Source organism: Notothenia coriiceps, unplaced genomic scaffold (assembly GCF_000735185.1).
Source record: "Notothenia coriiceps isolate Sejong01 unplaced genomic scaffold, NC01 NC01_scaffold00025510, whole genome shotgun sequence".
In the NCBI taxonomy this organism is placed as follows: domain Eukaryota; kingdom Metazoa; phylum Chordata; class Actinopteri; order Perciformes; family Nototheniidae; genus Notothenia; species Notothenia coriiceps.
In genome coordinates, this window is record NW_011358211.1 from 10204 (window position 1) to 29187 (window position 18984).

General features: G+C 43.1%; 2 protein-coding genes across 5 annotated transcripts in view; both read left to right on the forward strand.

The window, feature by feature from the left end:
• Positions 1 to 1350: 1350 nt before the first annotated feature.
• Positions 1351 to 13968, forward strand: LOC104956167 (sine oculis-binding protein homolog). Of its 4 annotated transcripts, none has more exons than XM_010783622.1 (7): positions 1351 to 1687; positions 4234 to 4363; positions 4685 to 4879; positions 5928 to 6079; positions 7253 to 7348; positions 7575 to 9467; positions 11707 to 13968. In XM_010783622.1, exons 1-6 carry the CDS (start codon positions 1589 to 1591, stop codon positions 9456 to 9458), a joined length of 2556 nt encoding a protein of 851 aa, XP_010781924.1. In that variant the 5' UTR covers positions 1351 to 1588; the 3' UTR covers positions 9459 to 9467; positions 11707 to 13968. The 4 variants fall into 4 exon arrangements, with proteins under 4 accessions (XP_010781924.1, XP_010781922.1, XP_010781923.1 ...); XM_010783620.1 differs by having other exon boundaries at positions 1352 to 1687; positions 7554 to 9467; XM_010783621.1 differs by having other exon boundaries at positions 1352 to 1681; positions 7554 to 9467.
• Positions 13969 to 14965: 997 nt separating this feature from the next.
• Positions 14966 to 18984, forward strand: part of LOC104956174 (rho-associated protein kinase 2-like) — a 41453-nt gene continuing 37434 nt past the window's right edge. The window contains exon 1 of the mRNA XM_010783629.1: positions 14966 to 15398. Coding sequence (XP_010781931.1) covers positions 15303 to 15398 — 96 coding nt within the window. The 5' untranslated portion in view covers positions 14966 to 15302. The remainder of the gene's footprint in view (positions 15399 to 18984) is intronic.

Genomic DNA, 18984 nt, shown 5'->3' on the forward strand with positions numbered 1-18984 from the left:
ATGCATAATTGTATTAGGTTAGTTGAAAGCAATAATTAAGTTGAACCTAATATCTTATCAAACATTAAAGTCACATTTCATTTTTTTCAGTGCGGTGAAAGCCCAGTTTGCCTATTACTTGGCAATGTCATAACGAACTGTATGGGCTAATTCTTAATGAGTATGAAACCGATGCGAGTTCAAGTGGAGACACTTCAATGAAAATGCAAAAAAAAAGATTATAACATATTATTTATTTCCAACATGAAATACCATGTGGATGAATGCAACTCGCCCCTCTCCATGTCTTCCTTACTGGACCTAGAAACATGATATAAGCGTAATAAACTATAGCCTAACCGTCCATTAGAATGTAAATCCAACCTGTGGTAGTTTTCCAAAAGCAAAGGTTGCCCTGGAGCCAAACGTGCACATTACAGGTGGATTTTTTGTATGCAGTGCACACAAATACACAAACAATGTCACACAAGGAATCACTGATCAAACAGATCCCATTTGAGAAAATCCCCTTACATTCTGTCATGGTATCGTTTAACTCACAGCGTTCTTTTCATCTCTTTATTTTAAGACGAGTTTACAGACAGTGTTTGTACTGTGTCCCCTCAGATAAAACACAGTCTTTGCATTCCTTATGAAATGTATCTGTTGAGATTTGGGAGGGGTGGGCGCCAGGTGTTGGGTTACATCAAATCACAGGGCCCTCCCTTCCCTATCCGGAGAGGGCAGCGTCAAGTTTAATAGAGAGAGAGAGAGAGAGCAGGAGTTATACCGGAAGCTAGGTAACTTTAATTTCACAATAAAAGCCTAAAGGATCACTTTATTAAGACAATACAAAAAGCATATCGATAGCCTTTTATTTTGAACATATATTTACTCAAGGCAATATGTTAGACCTGATATAGAGAACAGAGACAGTTAAGTATAACATGAACAGTTTTATGGTTAAGATGGTATTTTGTCAATGATTTGTTTGATTTTAATGTGAGTTTGACTTGTGATGTTTAGTTTGATTAAAGCAAGAGAGCTTTCATAGTCAGGTTTGACTATGATTTGCGGCACACATGCTGTTAATATTCAAAATGACTTCAATTGGGATTATTATTTGAAATACAAAAGAAATGATCAGCATCAGCGACGTTTTAGTTTCCTAAAGTTTACGTTTTTCATACATGTTGGTCATTAATCATTTTGGTAATTTTGAGTTTTCTTTTTATTCATACCGAGATCAACTGTTTAAAGTGTAATTGTTGATCATAACCTTGGTTGTCCTTAGAAAACACATTATGTCAGGTTGAAGTTCACAATTTAGTTTGAAAGTCTCAACCGGAAGCCTTATCTTTGTTACCTGCAGGTGTTTGTCAGCGTTGCAGAAGAGAGAGTGCTGATTGTTCTGCTGCGGAGCCTCCAGCCCGGAGCGCACGCATGTTCAGTCCACTCCAATGGTGTGAAGCCCAGATGAGGGACTCAGACGTCCGGGAATGACAGCCGCTGTCACCGGGAGTGACAGCTTTCACTATAAGCTTCTCCTCTAAAAACCTCCAGCTGACAACCAACACTGATCCGGTTCGGATCCTGCCAGACAAGGACTATGCCAGAGATGGAGAAAGGGAGACCACCGGAAAATAAACGCAGCAGGAAACCTGCGCACCCCGTGAAAAGGGAAATCAACCAGGAGATGAAGGTGGGAGTGAGTTTGTTTCCAACTTCTATATTTATATCAACAGAGTCGTGTTGACCCAGCCAACACTTTTGTATACGCGCAAAATCACTTTCCACTCAGAGAGGAGAATGAACTGCGCAAAACTCAATCCTGGAAAAAGTTAAACTTTGTTTGTTTTCAGTGAATGCTCTCCTTGTGTCTTTTATGTAAGCAATAGGTTATGAATATACTTTTGTGGCACATTTAGAAAAACAACTTTAAAATGTGATCCCCTTTGGAAGAAAGAACCTTATTAAACTTTTCTTATAGATGTAAACTCGAAATGTCTAACACAGAGACACAGGAAGTTTTGATTATAGAGTTTCGCAGTCATTATGAGTGGACTGGTCTTGGGACGCCATGTCAGGCCAGCTGTGGCCGGACGCGCTCACCGTAATGTCCAGCGGAGATCCAGATGTGCGTCACTTCTTCCCCGCTCTTTCAGTGCGCACACTTGCTGTACCACAGAGTCTTTCCCTTGTGCTCACCAAAAGAGAGAGTGAATTTATTTCCTACAAATAATCAATTTCATACAACGGAAAACACTTAACCACTATAAAAAAGTTTTAAATTGTGTTAATTTCACACCAGAATAACTTGCCTATGCAGAGATCATGTTCATTGGGGCATGTCCTTTAAGAATGCCTCCTCTGTTTCTTTCTTTAAAGGACAGTCACAGTTAAATCACAGTAACAGACTTTGATTCCCTCCCACCATTATGAGCCCATTACTGCATGGAAACTAATCCATGGATTGTCTGCTTTGTTTGGGTTTGGACACTGAGTATTTGAGAGTGTTGACGGTGGTTGTAAGTGATATCTGAAGCTCCTTCAAGCAAGAGCTCAGAAATCAAAAAAGACAAGCAACTCTTTTGGGGCGAAGGAAGGAGATTTTGGCCTTTTCGTGAGAGAGGAAATGTGCTCTTAATGTGTAAGTGGTTTGGATTGTAGCATTTGATATCCAGGGGAGGTGTAGAGTTACAAATTAACTAATTTTAATCAAAACATGTGAAACGCTATCCCCTCTTGATGTGAGCCCGCTGGGCTGAATCTCAGGGTCGGCCCCAGTTTGTTGCCTTTGGCTGCAACTCTCTCTGTGGTTTGGGATATGGCTTGTCACTCTCACAAAGCAGATGTTTGTCTGAACTGCCAAAAAGAAACAAAAACAATATTGTGGGAAGTGGACTGGTGGGGGGAAAACAAGAAAACAGAGAGACTAAATGAAACTGAGCTGTTTGAATAAAGAAGAGGATACCCAAATTAGATGTGATGGGACAAAGTAAAATCATAAAGATGTGCACCTTTCTTAAAAAGAGTCAAAGGGGGAGGATAAGGGGGAGAGAAAGAGACAGACAGGAAGGCAGTCTCACTGATTTCTAGCTCAGCTGAGGTCCAGCCTTGTGTTGTCTCTGTAATACATCTGTTTCAACACCACATTCGGACCTACTCCCTCCACGTCAGACCCGAGCGCAGCACCAGACACCGGATACTTAACTTTAATCATCGTTAGGCATATTTAGCTGGATATGATACCACTGCTTGCACTCACCCACACACTCTCCCAGACACACACACACACACACACACACAGCAGAAAGCGAGCAAGCAAGGGAGAGATCCATTTCTTTGAGGCCCTAGAGCAGAGCAGAGGTCGGAGTGAGGAAAGCAGGGGAAAGAATGTGCAGTCAGTACTACAGCACTACAACACCACCACAGCAGACTGGCTCTGCTGGAAAAGGTTGAAACCTGAGAGGCAGAGCTGTGTCGGGTGTCAGGGCTGGAAGGTGCTGGAGTGGATGGTGAAGATGGGAGGTAAAGGGGGGGCAGAGGAAAGGAAGAGAGGCAAGGGGAGGGACATGGAAAGCAGAGGAATCGAGTGAGAGTGGTGGACACTGGAGAGAGAAGAAGAGAGAGGAAGAGAGAGGAGTGGGGCATTTCCGAGAACCGTGGGACCTCGCTGTGGTGTAGGGTGTCCCGCTCTGATTTCTGCCCGTTCCGGATCAGGTTTCTCCTCCAATCCGGTTCGCCCAAAGCCACAGAGAGAGGTGGGTGGATAAAGAGAGAGACCTTTGTGTTTTCTATTTTTTTTTTTTTCATCTGGACGTAATAAAAAAATAAAAAAGGGACCACACATCCCATCTGCGGGGAACAGTTTTCTTTTCTCTCTCTTTTTTCCAATTAAGAGAGATAAACAAAGGATGATTCATAGATTTCACACTGGTGTTAGGTTTTAAACCTTTCCGTCTCAGATTTAGCAAGAGTAAACAACTTGAATACATCATGGAAAAAGCGTCATACTGTACTCCACTGTGCCCATATTCATTTCCCCAAATGGGCTGGGGCTGAGAAAGAATCCCTTGCATTGATTCTGAGAAGGAAGGTCTGATTATGTTTAACATAGGATAAAAAGTTCCACTAACAACCCTAAGACGTACGGTCACAATTTCCCACTTGCAGGCAGACTATGGCTCAGTTACCGTATCCCTTTACATAGAGAATTAATCAGTGATTTATTTCCCTCTTTTTCTCATGTAGACGTTTGCAGAAAGCACCATGAACGAGCTCCTGGGATGGTACGGCTATGACAAGGTGGACCTCAGAGACTCGGAGGCCAACGAGATCAGAAACTACAGAGAGAGGCGTCAGCATGTGTCTGTGCTAAAAGGTGAGGGCAGGTGTCAAGAGTTCACTATTCACTGAGTTCAAGAGTCTTCTTGAATTTACACTGACAGGTTCTGCTGGTTTCTGTGCAGACATTGAGTCACTGTTCAAATTAGCCAGACGTACTCTGCTGTCGTTGCAACTTCTCAAGTTTCATTCACTCAGATGCTTCTATTGTTTCTCAACACCACTGTTCTAGAAAGTCAGTGTAGGTCATTGTTACTTGCAAAGAAGACGTTACAGTTTCATGTTAGCCATACCGTGGATGTATGCTATTGTATTACATGACAAATATACAGCTTTATATTGTGTTTTTGTCTTCCAGAGAACTCAGTGCCAAAATCCAAGAGCGTGGACACCAAAGTCAGTCACTCGGTACTCGCCATGAAGAGCGGAGAGAGAGAGTCCTCCAGTGTCCCCTCCTCTTCATCCTCCTCTTCCTCAACATGCTCGTCCCTCAACACTTCCAACGAGCACAAGAGTGCCCCTGTCATTGTCCCCCTCATAAAGCCATCAGCAGGTAGTGCTACTCGACTACACATCAAGTGATGTAAATTAGCTCATGGCATGGCTGTAGCTCTCAGACTTACACATGCACATATGATTGTCAATTTGAAGCAGCTCTATATTTGAAATCAAGAGTTTATGATGGGCAATGTGGATGGGGCATATATTGGTTTCAGCATTTTTTCTCATGACATTCCCGAAAGATCTTTAGAGAAATTGTAATACTGGTTAATACAATATGTCCTTTTGCTCCAAAAAATTTTTTTTTTCCAAAATACCCATCTGAGATCGATAACTAAAGTTATTTTGCTTTTAAACTAAAAACGAGTTGCAGCTCATGAGGAATCGGCTTAGTTCGTCTGAACAAGTTAAATCGGTGTAATATTATAATTTGATATGGACCTATGTGTCTGAAAAACATTACACTTTCTGATGTTTTGACAGCGTGCACAAGCCTAGAATTAAATAATGATAAAAATAGACATGGATTGACTTCCAAATGCATCTGTGTTATCAGGGTGAACGGGGTAGTAATGGTAACCCAGTGATTGTCACGCTGCACTGTACATAGCATTGAAGTTATATAATAAGGGCTACAGTTCTTACATTGTACACTCAATGTTCAATCTTGGACCCATCATTGTTTATTTTAAAACATTTCAAATTGTGTCGGGGTTCGTACCCCTATGGACCTCATAAAGTGGTGGTGCAGATATTGAGAAATAACAGGGGGCGCAGCCCTATCTCTGGCTTCCCTGATATAATATTTAAGTACTCCTTCAATTATTTAATTGTCGGAAATATCTCACTTGACGTTTTGGTGGCCCTCCAGCTGTGGGCCAGTGTACAATAATACTTTTAACATACTGACATTAAGATAAAGACTTTTAATATGGCCACAGTAAAAATGATCTTCAACAACAACAGTCTTACACTTGCATCCCTAACTCTGGCTTTACAACTGAAACAGAGATGAGGACTGTTTAAGCAAAGCGCAATAGTAAAACTTTTGCAAAATGCACTCATAAACTGACGTGACTTTATTTCTGTTTCCCCTGCAGTTGAAGATGTACAGAATGTGCAGATAGTGTGTGTTTGGTGCCAGAAGGAAGGAGTAAAGCGCTACTCTCTATGCATGGGTTCAGAGCTCAAAAGCTTCTGCAGTGAGAAGTGTTTTGCCGCCTGCAGGCGCGCTTACTTCAAACGCAATAAGGTCAGTAGCAAACCACAATGTATTCTTCACTAATAAGTTTCACTTTTAGGGCAAGCTTCTAGCTTGTTGGTGAGATTTTGGAAATATTTGTATTTATGGCATGATTATCTGTAGATTTATGTTTAGATTTTTCAAATGATATGGTCCAAGTTTTTGCCAGCTATGTTACTCTATACACAGCAGAGCCAGGTATCAAGTGGTTTCTGGCAGGTTAAAACACCTTCAGAAACAGAAACTTCTGATCTTGTGAGGTCATTACTTTTAAAAGAGAGGATCTCTGAGAACACACTTTCTAGATGGACGACCCAGTATAGGAATGGAGCGAGGGAGGTCAAAGTTTGTAGAGGACACTTAGTATCAGTTTCGCGTTAATGGAGGAGGGGCCAGCCATTAAGTGGCCCTGGGCAGGAAAGTATGGAGAACCGCTCTGATGCACATTGCCATGATTTTTCACCTTCCATTACGACATGGATATACCCTCTTTAGAAGTGCGGTGTGACAAGCAGCTATATCGCCTTTCACCTTCACTGTTGGTTAAACTGTGATAGGTTTATTCACAAAGACAATAAGGAGGGCTGAACAGACTATCTGTGAAACAAGCCCTCTAGTTTTTCGGAGGCCGGGAGGAAAACATTGCCGTTGGCTTGTCGCTGCTTGTCTAAGAGGAAGGCCAGGAGGCCTGGGGCGAGGTGTCCACTTTCAGTGCATACCTTACCTTCAGCTGCCTCATGTTTCGTAACTCAACACGACTCAATGGGTCACAGAAATGGGGGAGCACTCAGATCCACAGCAGATCAGCTTTCATGAATCAAGAGGAATTTCCTATATTAATACTGGCAAGGCCATTAATAATATGTCAATACATCACCTACATTATCTCCCTACTCCTTTGTAGACTTGTATCTGTTTCACAACACAGTGGTTTCCCTTTGTTGTTTTGACCTTTAGGGCTGGGTGTCATGTATGAAGTTCAAACTGTTTTTAACCTTTTTTTCTGCATTAATGACCGCAGAATGATTTCACTGTAGCACTTTCAATTGAGGCAACCGCAGCTACTTCCTCATAAATTGGAGAATAAATCCATCAAAGGAGGGGGGTTTTTACCTCAGGGTTGTCAAACTGCTTCACATTGGTTTATGTCATGAGTGTCATATTGTGGTTTTCCCCTGTCAGGCCAGAGATGAAGACCTCCACGGTGAAAGATCTCCTCAGCACCCCCATACAGAGGACTCGCCCAGACTGGTGTTGAAGATAAACAGCAGTGTCAGAGTAAGAGGACACTATCAATGCAATCTTTTGTTTTACAATGTGAAGTGTTATTATGAGTAAATGGCTTTTTATGCTTGTATATTCCAGCTATTGTTTTCTTCTAACCTTAAGACATTGAGAGAAAGTCAGCCTACTATTACTGTGTATTTGTAAACATTTCTTAAAGTTTTCAGACTGAATTTATAACTTAATTGACCCTCCACAGTCTCTCTCCCCTGTACCGCAGGTATGCGATTGGTGCAAGCATGTTCGTCACACTAAAGAATACTTGGACTTCGGATCTGGAGAAGAACGACTCCAGTTCTGCAGCACTAAGTGTCTGAATCAGTACAAGATGGACGTTTTTTACCGAGAAGCCCGTGCAGCTCTCACCAGCTCCAGCCCAAACAGAACCAGCCAGGAGGGGAGGGCGGACACCATTGGGGCCGGGCAAAAACTACTCACTCCTGAGTCTTGGAGCAGCATCAGCAGCGCAGGGGATCCCCGTCATAGAAACCTTTCTCCCAGAGGGCCTACGGCAATCCATGGATCAGCAGAATCCATGTCCCCCTCAGAAGCATCCTTTTCTAATTCAAAGGTCCCTGTCTCTGGACTGAAGAACCTGGAGAGACCTATCCTGTCTGCTCCCCCTGCCGTGGATATGTCCCCCCGCCCTGCTAACCTTCATCCTGCACATCATCCTCGTCCTCCTTTGGAACACCAGCCTTTACCACATATCCCCATGCCCTTCATCAGACCTCCTCTTCATGCCCAGGGCCTGAAAAGCCCCCTTGGCCACCCTTCCAGGCACCCAGGCCCACCTTCAAGCCCCATCTACAGACCTCCTCACTCTCCTCACATGCAGCCCCCGAACTCTTCCATGAATCCACCTATGATGCATCCCTTCCCAGGCGCCTACTTCCCTGGCTTGCACTCCCCTCCTCTGAACATGATGCAAAGAGGTCCAGTCCCAATGCATCACATGATGAACTATGGTATTCCTTCCTTTAGCCCTCTTCTGCCCCACCCCACTATCCTGGTGCCTTATCCAATTATTGTCCCCCTACCTATCCCCATACCCATTCCTATCCCTTTTCCTTACCCTGCTAAGGCAAACGTAGAAACGCCAAGTCACAGTGGTGTTATTCAGCCTGTGCCAGAGGGGGTAGACAGAGGTAAATCTAGGGCTACCAGGCCGCCATCTCCAGGGGTCCCTGAAGGGGAGAGCAGATTTGTAGCCAACAAATGGGGTGCGACTATGAGTCAAGGTCTCCCCTCACCAAGTCATCCCAACACGGATTGGGTTAAATCAGAGAGGCCATTCCCTTCTCCGACATCCACCCCTCACAGTGGAGCATCCTCCCCCCGAGCACAGTACAATGAATCCCCCTACTCAGCATCAGGGTCGGAGGGGCTGACAGACTTTAAGCAGCAGCAGCAGTCGGAGCGACAGGTTATCCAAAGGGTTCTCCAAAGGACCCAGGTTAAGCCAAGTGCCAATGGAGTAGTGGACCTGTCGGGGCTGCGAGAGTCAGGAACTGGGCAGGGTCCCAGATCAGGGCTCCAAGAGGTCATCAGACCCACCCCTCCTCTACCACAGTCCCCACCACATGACACTCTCTACCATCTCCAGGACTCCCACACACCTTTACACAACCCTACCAGCCCAACAGGGAGCGGCCATCTTTACGATGCCACATCCTCTGCTCTGAAATCTCAGGACCACAGTCCAAACGGGATGTCCTACTCATCCCCACCCGCCAGTCCAGACTCCCCCCTTCCCCTGAGAGTACCAGCACCACCCCCTGACCCTGCGCTCAGTGAGCTGGAGGCCATCAAGGAGAACAAGTGCTCTGTTATTGGCCCAGTGCGAGTTGAGGGGCCAGTCAGTCAGTCAGAAGAGCCTTTAGCAGTAGTCGGGGAGGTAGGAGATGACCCCCATGTTCCTGATGAGGACCATGCCTATGCCCTGCCCACAGCGCCAAAGACAGGTGGGACCACCACCCCTCTGCTCTTGCCCAAACTCAGGGACAAGGGTTGCCTGCGGAGCCCTGCTAATACGGCCAGTGCTGGAGACGTGGAGCCTGCTCTGAAGAGGCGATGCCTACGAATCCGCGATCAGAATAAGTAGAGGATGGAGGTGAGAGGGATTCTATTACAAGGCAAAGTATAGATAGACTTGCTTTCACTTGCTGCTCCATCTAATATTACAGAGTCGTACATTGAAAAAAGGAGAACACTATTTTTCCTTGTTATCTAACTCGTACATCAACAACAGAGTTGCCACAAGCTGCCCATGAGTTGGATTCATTGCATGTGATACAAGAGTATAGGAACTTGACCCTTACTGTATTCTCATACATTTCTTTAAATCCCATGGCTTTGTTGTGTGTGGCAAGACCCATCAATGTGATGTTCTGGTTTGGTTGAATTAAAAACGAGCAATTATTTATAAACGGCATTTGAAGAGGGATTGGAAAATGGGCGCATACACACATTCACACATACACAAGGCAAGCTTAATCACAGGTCTCACAGTGTGCACATGGTCACTAAACAGCATGGCGCCAATGAGAGAGAGTCCTAGTAACCTGGCACTCCTTTAGGCTCTAAGGTTACAGCAGGGAAAGGAGGTGGAGGGCACAGGCAGAGAGAGTCACTTTGAAAGGCGATCACTTGAACACAAACTGACAGTCACAATGCTTTTTTTTTTCCTGGCATCCTGTTTTGTAGGCTCAGTTTTGCAAAGACATGCGAGTATGTGTCTGTTTAAGAGGGAGGGAGACATTTCTCAATTTGTACATTTTTAGCTGATGCTTTTATCCGTAGTCGTTTGCAATGTATGAGAAGGTAGTAAGACAGATGGTTGCTGATAAATCGAAGCCGTGACCTTGAGGTTATGGGATGGTCTTACAAACCTGACACTGAGACAGAGGGACGGATCAAGTGAGGTTGATCAAGTGTGTGACCCCAAGTCAAACTCTTGCTTCTTGCTGTATGAACGGTGAGGCAGTGCAGGCATGTTTCTGGGGTCACTACAGAGACAGAGGTGATTGTCAGGCAGACTATAAGGCGCTGTGAATATGAAAGCTGGCCCTCATGTGATAAAGCTCTGGGGCTTCACTAGAAAACACAGGGACAGAACCAGAGCGTTTCAATTACACATGTCATAATGACACCCTGTTCTGGCTTCGGCTCGTTTCTTTCCCATGTAGGAGTTTAGCACTCTCCTCTCTTCTCACATTTCAATCCCTTTCCTTCTCTTCACTCACCACCGCTGTCCCCTGCAGACCAGATGTTGTTGTTAGAGTAGAGCAGCAAATCCTCCTTACTTTAAACCAATCAAAGAGCATCTTAATTTCCCTCTCCTGATTGGTATAAACAGCTGTAACACCACCCATCTTCCTCACCTGCTAGTATCTTAGCATAAAAAGATCAGGTTACCATTTTACTCTACGTCATGACATTAATCTGCTGATATTACAGGTTTGATTTCAACTGGCCTGGTTTTCTCTCCAATGGCCACGGGTTATATATCTGTTTTAAAATGATGGCTGTTGATAGAGAAAGCACAACATAAACCTTTATACTTTACCCCAGATGTTTTGTGTCTAAGTAACAGGCTTCCCTTTCACTCAATGTGTTCCAACCTTTGTCATTTGTTGTGGGTCAGTGCGTCCCCTTAGTAACCAATACATATGAAATCACATCATGCTGCTTGTGTCGTGCAGACGGATTTATGGCCCTGCGTTGTGTGTAATGGGAGCTGGCTGCCGTATGCGTATTACTTTAGCTCGCCACCTCTGTGCTCTGAGTTGAACATTGCCGTCTTGTTCCATTGTCCCCACTGCTAAAAGTCTTTAAAAGATCTCCCACTTTGACAGAATCTGCAGCCAAGTGAAGGATTTCACCTCAGGAAACAGCCAGTTTTTTCGTCTCAGTTTTCCCTGCCTTTATTTGGGATATTTTATAGCCCCGTGTAATCTGATCCCACCACATGGGTATTCGCTGAGCGTTTGAAACTAAAACGCAATGGGACAGAGGGAGTACAGAACCCTGGTTTGGCCCTTACATGACAGTCTGTGTGTTTACGTTTAATATGTGTGTGTTTGAATGAAGGTCTGTGTTAGTGTGTGTGAGACAGAAAGAGGCCAGATGTTCTTAGTTTGATTGTGCCCTGTGCGACAGTTATCTGAGTGTTGAAATGACTAAAAGCCTCATTCTTGGCGTTTATGTAGAATAGCTGGATTAAGGAATAAGTGACCAGAGCAGAAGGGGTTGATATAAGATATCTTAGAAATTGAAATTAGAATCAGCCCAGAATCTATAACATCTAATTTCTCTTTCTCCCTCTCCCTTTTTCTCCATCTAATGAACAGACTCCCTGTTTAACACTGTATGGCAGTGCCAGATTCAGTGCCACGCCCTCTTGTGGACAACGCCAGTGTTCACACCCTCCAGCCTGTCCCTCAGCCTGTCAGCCCACCAGAGTGTTGCTCTGCCTGTAGACCAGCAGGGTGACAACACAGGAAGCAGTCCAGATGGCCATATTATCACAAGTCAACGTGAGGGAAGAACACAACACAGTCACACGTTTTGTCTTGGACCAAAGAGTATTGCTGGAGTGTTATGTTGTGTTCAGTGAGCCCTTGAAATGGAGCATCTCAGATCTTCTCCCAGTCTGACATTGCCCTGAAGTGTGTCTGTGTGTGTGTTTGTGTGTGTTAGTGTGGCTGCCCAGATGCGCTCCTACTCCTCTCCTTGCTCCATGCAGCAGACAGGGCTCTGATCAGCCTTGTGTGGTCTTCTCAGATGGAGCCTGAACATGATCTCTTTCCAGGGGAAACGGTTTGTTTTCCCTGCCCGGCTTGCACAAAGAGCCACATTGTTCCTCTCCCCATATCCCACGCTGACTCCCCACTCCAGGTTTTGGGTTACCTGGCCGACAGGGGCTCAGACTTCAGGAGCTTTTTTATTTTTTTGACCGACAGCCAGGAATATAGTATACCCTTTTCCCCTCCACCTCACCGCCCAATCTAAATATGGTACGCAGTAACCCACTGGTTCTGAAGCTGATCCCTCACAACCGATTGCCTGTGATTACAATTTCTGGTGAGATTAGGTCTTTATTGGGCAGTTTATATACTGCCGGGAGAGAGCCTGGCTCTGAAGGGTAAGGATTCTCCCTCTGCCACCTCGAAAACAAGGTGAAAACTTCATTGAAAATATGAGTGGACACCTACTAGTTGAGAAGGTCTGTAAACACTTAAAAGATAACGCTGGTCCCTCAGCTTTCACATGATCTGCCAAAGATTTGATAGCAAATCAGAAATTGAGTATGTTTTAGCATCATGTCAGGCACAAGACAGTTTACCTGATTCAGATTTGTTTTAATGTCCCTCGATCTAATCATAAAAGTCTTAAAATCAGACTGGTAGTAAAGAAAAGTAATATTACACTCAACCATCAAATGCTGTAATACGCAGCAATCAGTATTAGTTTCCTTTGCTATACCGGATACCTGATGAGAGATGATCCTGATTAGATTACTTTGACACTTTTTCAACACTTGTCCCATTGTAAGATTTTCTTGTTGTACTCCACACAGATACTATATGATGTTATATTAATTTATGGATGATGCATCTGTAGATTTTCACAAAAAAGTGCTTTATTTCTTCCTTTGTTTTGTTTTTTCTGTAATTATTGTACTTTGTGAGTGCCGAAGCTCTTAAAAGCCCCTTGTCTTTATGTTTATATACTGCATCCCCACTAGAGAGCAGTGTTTGCCTTTGTAACTTTGCACCTGCGCTTAGTTGAGAAAGCACCAGAAGGCCCATAGGCAGCCTGCTGAAACCCATATGAGTACACAGAACATAACACTGCTCTCAGTGCCAGCGGATATGCAATGCCAAGTCAATCGCTTTTCGTCAACATCTCGCTGCCATTATTTTTTCCTTACATCAATAACAGCAGTGTCAAAAGGACCCAGGCTGCCCTTCAAGGCCTCTTTTTAATGAAGAGTTCATCTGCCCCTGGGATAAGTAGTCATCATTACCAACTCCTAGAATAACTCCAAATGTGACCCACCCCTGCCATCATTCCAAAACGAAATGCCTATTGGTTAATTTTTGTGTGAGTGCGTGTGTGTGTATGTGTGTAAGCGTGTGTGTGACACATCTCTCCCCACTCATTCCAGCCTACATCTTCATCACAGGTCATGCCATTATGTTAGTGTCATCCTCGGCTGGCCAGGGGACTTTGTCAGTGATGACATCACTCCATGCAAATAGCTGGGGTGTCAACAAGTAGTCCTCTGCTCTCACGCCAGAGGCCTAAAAAGACATTGTTAAAGACTGCCATTGTTGGTTCTATTGCACATTTTAATCATTGCCATTTCTGACCTGATACAGTGTGTGTGTTAATCCAATGTTTGGAAAAAAAAAATACTTTTGTGTCAGAAATGATATTGCTGTTGTTGCCTGAAATGCATTGGTACTTTCTGACCTCCCCTATCAAACATTTAGCCCACTGTCTGAATAGCTTATTCACAGATTGTTTGTATTTCAATATAGATTCAGTAACCAAGAGCTTTGGTGAAGACCTCTTTGTAAAGTAAAATAAATAAAAGTTATTCTAAGAGCAAAATAATGTGTTCTGTGTTCTTTAATTGTTTTCATTTATTTAAAAAAGAAGCAAATGTAATTCTCAACCAATTATTGATCTTGTACTGTGCTGTAACCTTCTACATTTAAATATTATCCTTAATAATGTATAGCCATAAAACAATTATTTTAGATGTTTAAATGTAGATAAGGACAACTAGCACACGGCAGTCCCTGTCATTTTCTATTTTTAGTGCCAGCGTGTCTGCAAGGCAGCCCATCAGCATTCCTAAAATACTGAAAGTTGGTCGAGGCCCTGAGCTGTGACGGTAAAAGAGATGAATGAGATAAGAGATCAGGAATTCTCGGTGAGGGCTGGGGGGGAGGGAGTCAGTGATTGGAGGCAGTTAGGAGACTGGTGGTGACCCGGCCAGGGGCAACTTTCCTGGGTAAGATATGGAGCAAATCTGCTGCACAGGAGAACTCTTATCGGTACTCACCTACACAGGGAAGAAGAAACTGATATGGCATTCATTTCATGTGTTTTGTTTTCAAGTAACCTACATTAAGGAAGAATAAGCCGGATACATGGGCTTGCCTTCAAAATAAAAGCATAAATCAATCTGACCAATGACATTGTTTTATGGTAGTATTTTGTCATAATTTAATTATTAAGATTTGATGTATAAAATGCATGTATAACATTTATTCATTCAAAATACAATTGTGAGAAAAAAGTTATATAAAACTTTATAATGAGTTTCATGCAGAATGGTGCTTTTTCGAAAATGTGTTTCTCAGCTGAAATCACACAAAAAGACACACGTTGAAATAATAGCTGAAAACAGACGGTAAATATGTTTAAATAAATGTTATTTATAATCCAGCCTAGCCTTATATTTATCATATTTGTTAACATTATAAACGGCAGCATTTTATTCTAAGGTGTAATGTTTAATTAGAGATTTATTTTGATAGTTCTAACCGGAAGTTGTGCTGTCTGACTTCGCAGCAAACTCTACAGACAGTAGACACGTTGTGGTAGGATCAGATTTTGTTGTATCTACCTGGCAGCAGGTAGTGGAACCCGCCTTCTCCCGGCTCTCAAATAAGTCTGCTTGGTTTACAGTTTGTTGAGAGATTTTAATGAAAGAAGGAGGGTGAGCCGGACAGTGTACTTTGGCAGCGGATAAATAATTAACCTGGCAACTCAAGCAGTTTACAGAAGAGCTGACATGAGGAGCAGAGCCAAGCAGTAGCGGAGTGTGCCCCCCGTGTGCCTGTGTCTCGAGACTGAAAACAGGCCTACAGGTGTTTTTGTATTTCTGCTGTTTTAATGCCATTTGACCTGGATACACTGCACTGTAATCATGCTGGGAGCCGAGGGCAGACTGGAGAGCCGGCTGGAGAAGCTGGAGTCCCTCATGAGGGATCCACAGTCGGGACTAAACTTGGAAACACTACTGGTAAGTTTTATTTCCCTCTCTGTGTCTGATACAGGTGAGTCTTACTACTCAAACTTATGAGACACACTCTTACACGTAGCCCACATAGCTGTGCTCCGAGTTGTTGGTCTGTCATGATCAAGGATCACCTGAAGGGAAGTGTCCCGTGTCTCAGAGGACAGCTGGAGTAAACAAATCAAAGACCAGTTACACAATCTAAAAAAACACGTACTCATTGATGATCAAGAGTGAGTGATTACATCATCTTTATATGATAACAGTTTGTGAAAAGTTTAGTTGCCATTTGTTTATCATTACTTTAGCTTTTAGTCAGGGATGCAGTAGAAGGGGAAACCCCACCTAAACTATGTGTTGCCTCCTTTTCCTGTGTTCAATACACTTTAATCCTCACTGTTACGGTTAAAAGGGAAATTAACAGGGGTTTATAATTATCCAATATTATGATACCTTTCTAAAAGGGGCATTTAAGTGAATGTTCACTAACAGTCAGTGCATACCCTGGATTCTAATTATTGTACCCATTCATCTTACCTAGCCACTTCATCATTGTATGTTTGTGATTAGTCTCTTGGTGTGGCCTCTAATTTGACGTGCCCTCTCTCTAACCTGTCCTAAGAATGTACTGGGCCAACTTTGTTGAAACATACTGCCACTGTTCAGCTTATCTGCTTCAACTTCTGTCAACAATTACACACTTTTGAGCTGATATGGAGCAGCTTTTGTTTGCTGGGCCTCTGTCTTGACAGTATTTCCCACCAGGCCTCAGCTCAAAACTGTCTTTACTTTGTAAGTGTGCACAAAGCGCTCTGGAAGTGAAAACATGTTATAGTTTGCCTTCCAAACAATCCTAAGATACCTGAGGACATTTTTCTGACTGGATTAACATGCTTTTCTACATGATCGTCACACTTTCCCTCAACAAATGGAATAATCAATGTAAAAATGTTCTGAAAAATCCCTTTACTGTTAAATTCGTTGAGCTGCTTCATACTGGTTTTATAAAGCAGGAAGACACCAGCTGTGGTTGGCGGTCAGGTTATTCTCGGGCCATTTGGCACGAAGAAGAACACAGATTATCGTGGGATCATTATAAACATGTCAACCTATTGAATAGATGAGTCGGTTAAAGGGGATTTGATGTTGTGTATACTGGCTGTTTACAGAAAACAGCCAGTGTACACAACATCTGCATATTTCCTGCTGGGGGACACCATGTCTATTCTCAGGGCTGATGAGTCACAGGTCCTGTGTAAAGCCAGAGCAATCTCATGTCATTCAACGACAACAGATAACAATGTGAACTGATCCATTTTAGCCCACATCATCCCAAACTAACCAGTCATTATTCTCAGTCTTATTTCTAGTCAGCTGCATGTTGTTTCAAGCAGCTTTGTAGTGGTCCTAACAATGGCTCCCCAACGCAGGGAGCTGCCACACAGGAAGCTGAAGTCACATCCTGGAATTGAGATGGAGTAAACCTTCCATGACCTCACATCACTATTTCCTGTTTTCCACTACAATCATCTTTGTTGTGTTGGCACAAAAGAGGTTTTTTTTGGTTTTTTGTTTATCTGTAGAGGAAAATGATTTTGATTCTGAGTCGATTTAAGCTTTTGAGAAGATAAGCCGTTGGAACTTTTTCTGTATTGATTGTATTTCTTTTTGGATAAGCACGGCTTACTTTTCGATTTGAAGAAGCTCTCCGTTGTTGCTGACTGTGCTCGGGCAGTATCAGCTCACAGTGATGGGAGGAGGTGTTGTCTGAGGAGGACACAACCAAACTCCAGGATCATGTTCAGATTTGTTTAAATTCCTTTTAGAGAAAATCAAACCACATAGATCTCATTATTTTCTGCTCTAGCTGTTCTGAACCTTGCACTCTCGTTTAGATGACATGTGATGACTTACTTGACTTCATTGACTTAATTGTTAATAAGTAGTTGATGTTATCAGCAAATAAGTCACACCTATCACAACAATCATGATAGAATAATGATGATAAAAAGCTAATACCTCTTTTTATCATTGTAATACATGTATTTCTTGACATTAACCCCTTGGTATTCTGGCAATTCCTTCTTAATTATAGCAAGCTTCAGGTTATTCTTGGTCCAACATCCTTCCTCCACGAAAAATTTGAAAGGGAACCCCCAGTCGTAGTTTGCTTACTTCACATGTGAGTTCTGATACAAGCCCAAAGTATACAGTATGGTAAATACAAAAAGTCCTATGTTTATCAATTGTTAAGGCTGGAGCTTATAAATCAGGCTGTGTTGGGATTGCAGACAGGGGCTGCGTCTCACTTCGGTTAAATGGAATCCTTGCGTCCTTCACTTGCGTCGTTTCCCTGCGTCTAGTCCCTCCCACCAGGGAAGCATGGAGAGACGCAAGGAAACCACGAGAAGCAGGGAAATGAGTTTTAAGAGTAATGGGACGTCCTTTCTTCCGGAGCGTCACGTGAAGCGACGTCCGTTTGTGATGACGCCGCTCAGCTGATCGTATGACAGCAGCCAGCTCTGTCCCCGGTATTTTTCACAAATACCCCCACCTCTGTTAGTAGGCTACACATTTACTGACACAAACATTTGTATCATCTGTTGTAGACCCAAATAAATAAAATAAAATAAGAACTCGTTCTCAAAAAAGACAAACGCCATTCTTAAAATGTATGAACGAACAATAGTTTGATTAATATTGATTAGGGCAGTGGTTCTCAAACTTTTTTCAATAATGTACCCCCTTTTTAAAAAAAATGCAGCCAAGTGCCCCCTGGTCAGCGCAGAAACAATTTGTTAGGGACAAAAAGCCTTATAAAGAGGTACAGTACAGCGCTACACCATCAGTGTCTGATTTATTAAAACAACAACATTGTAACTGAGAAACACTTAAATGTTACATTTCAAATGTTTACAATCCATCACTAAATTCATGGCAAACCAATTTTAACATCATGCAATAACACTGAGATGACATTAGTTGCATTGAACTGATCTTTTTAATAAGTTATACTTACAATGTAGTGAGGAACATGGGCTTGAGCTCCACTGAGGACCTTTGTCATTCTGACAGGGAGGCCACTGCCGTTATTACACTTTGCGTTTTGAAATATGTGTAACTCTGTTAATATAAAACCCACACTGCTCAAACTTCGTTACTTTCACTAAAATGTGTATATTTATTTATTTTGTGGTGTGGGAAATGAAGAGAAAACAATATATGAGCATTTTATGAGCATGGGATTTTGACCCCTCATATAAACATATGCATAATGCTGCGCTATACTTTGCGGCCACAAGCCGTTGCCAAGCAACGCTTATTGTTTAGGTCCTTTGATAAGCAGGCAGTCATATCATTAGCTAGAACTAGCTAGATCTGATATATTTGGACATAAACGCGAGTGAAGTCTAACCGGACGCGAGAGAGGGATCAGAGATCAGATCGGCTGCTGCTGACGGAGAACACGCAGCTCTTCCGGATCAAAGCTCCGCCGCTGTGACTGACCGTTGAGCGGAGCAAAATACACTAAGAGTTAGACCTAACACACTTAGCTAGTTTATCTACTCTGGAACTAGCTAAACTAGTTATA

What these genes read in the sequence shown, in the direction of transcription:
- LOC104956167 (XM_010783620.1), top strand. Translation starts at nt 1,589, where the DNA reads ATGCCAGAGATGGAGAAAGGGAGACCACCGGAAAATAAACGCAGCAGG. An exon ending in CTTACTTCAAACGCAATAAG is followed by an intron (nt 6,080 to 7,252) that starts GTCAGTAGCAAA and finishes TTCCCCTGTCAG; the next exon opens with GCCAGAGATGAAGACCTCCA. An exon ending in AGATAAACAGCAGTGTCAGA is followed by an intron (nt 7,349 to 7,553) that starts GTAAGAGGACAC and finishes GACCCTCCACAG; the next exon opens with TCTCTCTCCCCTGTACCGCA.